Source organism: Syzygium oleosum, unplaced genomic scaffold, assembly GCF_021117445.2.
Source record: "Syzygium oleosum isolate NSW1041296 unplaced genomic scaffold, Sole_v2.1 Sole_v2.13, whole genome shotgun sequence".
NCBI lineage: Eukaryota > Viridiplantae > Streptophyta > Magnoliopsida > Myrtales > Myrtaceae > Syzygium > Syzygium oleosum.
The window spans coordinates 6,810,255-6,813,865 of record NW_026607497.1 but is presented as its reverse complement, the minus strand read 5'-3'; the positions used below and the strand labels follow the sequence as shown (position 1 = coordinate 6,813,865).

The following is a 3,611-nucleotide window of genomic DNA, read 5'->3' as shown; positions in this document are numbered from 1 at the left end:
AGTGCACGATCAACCTTCGGCTTCAATTGCTCATGGCATGTGTCCGAAAGCTTTGCTTGCACTAGGCGTGCATGCATATATGTTGCTTTCAATAATGACTTGCAGAGTTCGATATGAAGAGCGTGAGAATGGGGGTGATATTGGTGTAAAATTTTAGCATATAAGACAACGTGAACAAATGGAATCGGTTCTCGAACATAATTCACTTATTTGAACATCGTTTGATGTTTATCACATATCCTTCCTATAAATTCATTTTTCTCCTCGCCAAATTACTGGCCTGGTTGTTTCAAGGACAATGAACTTTGATGGAAAGTATTTTTAGACGAAGTTATTTTCAAGAAAAATGATTCGATTTGCTTGTGTTTGGTTGGTTTTTTTTTTCTTTTGCATGATTATTACAGGAAAACTATGAAACACACAACTGAAAAAAAAAATATGAAATACAACCCTAAGACTCGGAGTTCAAGCTCAAGGTCTCAAGTCCAGCTGCCAAAGGGCCATGGTCGAAGCACCGGGGAGGGATCTAAATCCAGCCGCCGGCTTCCAAGGTCGGGCCACCAAGGACCCTGGTTCCAACCATCATGCACTTGGTTCCAATTATTGATGATGGTCTTGCGGTAATGAACATCACGGCGTATCCAAAATAAAAATAAAATTATGAAACTTTTTTTTTTAATTCAAGCATAGGTTTTCCGATTGATTAAAAAAGTTTTTTTATCGACTCATTTTCCTAAATTGGTCAAACCACTGAATCATTTCTCTCCAAGATTTTCCAAAAGATCTGGCGGTGCCATTTTTACCCAATTAAAAAAATCGACGCCGTAATTTGACCGTCCCGTTCATCACATCTTCATCTCCATCGCGTCTTCCAACTTGGCCGGAATTCTTCGCCGACGTTCAACCCTCCTTCCCCTCTCTCTCTCTCTCTCTCTCGTCTCGCCCGCCTATATATAGACCAAAACCTCACGTTCCCTCACCATTCTCATCTCTTCTTCCTTTGCCAAAAACACAGAGAAGACAGAGAGAGATAGAGAGAGAGAGAGAGAGATGGGTTCGATAGTGATGACCCGGAAGCCACACGCAGTGTGCATCCCCTACCCAGCTCAGGGCCACATCAGCCCCATGCTCAACCTCGCCAAGCTCCTCCACCACCGCGGCTTCCACGTCACCTTCGTCAACACCGAGTACAACCACAGCCGCCTCCTGCGGTCCCGCGGCCCCTCCGCCCTCGACGGCCTCCCGTCCTTCCGGTTCCGCACCATCCCGGACGGCCTCCCGCCCTCCGACGCCGACGCCACCCAGGACATCCCCGCCCTCTGCCAGTCCACACGGAAGTACTGCTTGCCCTACTTCCGGGACCTGCTCGAGAGGCTCAACGAGGAGAGCGCCACGGCGGGTTCCCCGCCGGTGAGCTGCGTGGTGTCGGACGGCGTGATGAGCTTCACGCTCGACGCTGCCGAGGCCATCGGCGTGCCGGAGGTCCTGTTCTGGACGACGAGCGCGTGCGGCTTCATGGGCTACGTGCAGTATCGCAGTCTTATTGACAAGGGTCTTATTCCACTCAAAGGTATGCATTAATCAATAATTGTCTGATTTGGTTTATTTAAGTAATCTCACTTAGTAGATTTGCGGCTAATGATTTTTCTTTTCTCTCTTGTGAGTTTGCTTTGCTGTTTCTATTGTTTAGTTTCGTTTTTTACTGAATCGCCTCACAATTTTTCTCCTGGGTTGATGACTTAACTAAGTCAACTGTCAAAAGTAGAATTTATATTGTAAGAACCTTCCTCCGGAGCTCAAGTATTGTTTGCGACTTAATCATTTCCTATAACCTTCAACAATATTCCCGTGTTTTCCCTAATCTAAGTTCAACAGATGCATTGACAACACAAACTATGCCATGTGACACCATAAACATCGAACGACATAGTAGGAACGAACTCTTAATTTTTTCAGAGAAGCGGATCCTTTATGAGAACCAACCATGTATGGTCACACGGTTTAATTGATCAACCTTTCAATTTGCAGATGCAAGCTACTTGACAAACGGGTACTTAGACACCGTCGTCGACTGGATACCCGGGATGAGAAACATTCGCCTGAGAGACTTACCGAGCTTCATCCGAACCACTGACCCGGACGACCTGATGGTCGAATTCTGCTTGGGCGAGACCAAGAGAGCGAAGAGAGCGTCTGCCATCGTTTTCAACACGTTCGACCGATTAGAGCACGAGGTCCTCGACGCTCTCAAGGCCATGTTCCCCCCGATCTACACCCTTGGCCCCCTTCATCTCCTTACGGAGCAACTACCCGATAACGACACCAGGTCGATAGGGTCAAACCTGTGGAAGGAAGAGCTGGGCTGTCTCGAGTGGCTCGACTCGAAACCGCCCGGCTCGGTCGTGTACGTGAACTTCGGGAGCATCACAGTGATGTCTCCAGCACAGCTGGTGGAGTTTGCATGGGGGCTCGCGAACAGCGGCCAGACGTTCCTGTGGGTCATCAGGCCCGACTTGGTTGTTGGCGACACGGCGATCTTGCCACCAGAGTTCTCGGCCGCGACGAGGGAGCGGAGCCTGCTGGCGAGCTGGTGCCCCCAGGAGCGGGTGCTAAGCCACCCCGCAGTCGGCGGGTTCCTGACCCACAGCGGGTGGAACTCGACGATCGAGAGCATCGTGGCCGGCGTGCCGGTGGTGTGCTGGCCGTTCTTTGCGGAGCAGCAGACGAACTGCCGGTACAGCCTCGAGGAGTGGGGGATCGGGATGGAGATCGACGGCGACGTGAAGAGGGACGAGGTGGAGAGGCAGGTGAGGGAGCTGATGGAGGGGGAGAGAGGGAGGGAGATGAAGAGGAAGGCGATGGAGTGGAAGGAGATGGCCCGAGAGGCCACGTGTCCTTCCGGGTCGTCGTTCTCGAACTTGGACGAGGTGATCGATAAAGTGTTGCTGCAGCCCAGAAGAGATTAAGGTTTTCTTTTATTGGTCAAAAGAAGAGATTAAGTTTGTTCGGACAGTGTGGAATGGATCCGAACAATTCTTTTAGACGATCCTCTCGTCTGGATCTTATCCGTCGTGTCAACTTCGGTCTAGTAACTTGGAATTGTTTTCATTTATTTTTGTGCAGTTGGAATGCACATGAACTAATAACAATGATAGTCGTATTACCATATGGACGTGACCATGAGCACGGCCACTATGAGGGCACTAGCCAAATCGGAACATATTCTGAGTACATGATTGGTTGAATAACTTATTACTTTATTCTGCCACCACTTCGTCTTCGAAGAAGACTAATTGAATTTCTTCTCCTTTTTAAGCTCGTTGACCCACACGTACTCCTTGGAGAATAGTTTGAAGAAATAATTAAAATTAGGATTTTGTTAATGAGTGTCGTAGATGCACTTGTTAAGTAATCAACCGGGGAAATTTCATAGTTTTGAATGAACTAATTGCTCTCATATTATGTACCATCAGTAGCTCGAAAATTGATATAATTTCAAATAAAATATAATTAACTTGTATTTCGGGACATTCGTTGATGACATCTTTCTACCAAAAACACCAAGCGAAATAATTTTCATTGCCTAGAGGACCCTTATTAAATGAGCCAAC

General features: G+C 47.9%; 1 protein-coding gene across 1 annotated transcript; it reads left to right on the top strand.

Annotated features, from left to right (window-relative positions):
- Positions 1-981: 981 nt before the first annotated feature.
- On the top strand, positions 982-3,065 carry LOC130139775 (7-deoxyloganetin glucosyltransferase-like). The gene is made up of 2 exons (XM_056317467.1): positions 982-1,570; positions 2,029-3,065. Exons 1-2 carry the CDS (start codon positions 1,051-1,053, stop codon positions 2,964-2,966), a joined length of 1,458 nt encoding a protein of 485 aa, XP_056173442.1. The 5' UTR covers positions 982-1,050; the 3' UTR covers positions 2,967-3,065.
- The last annotated feature ends 546 nt before the right edge of the window (positions 3,066-3,611 follow it).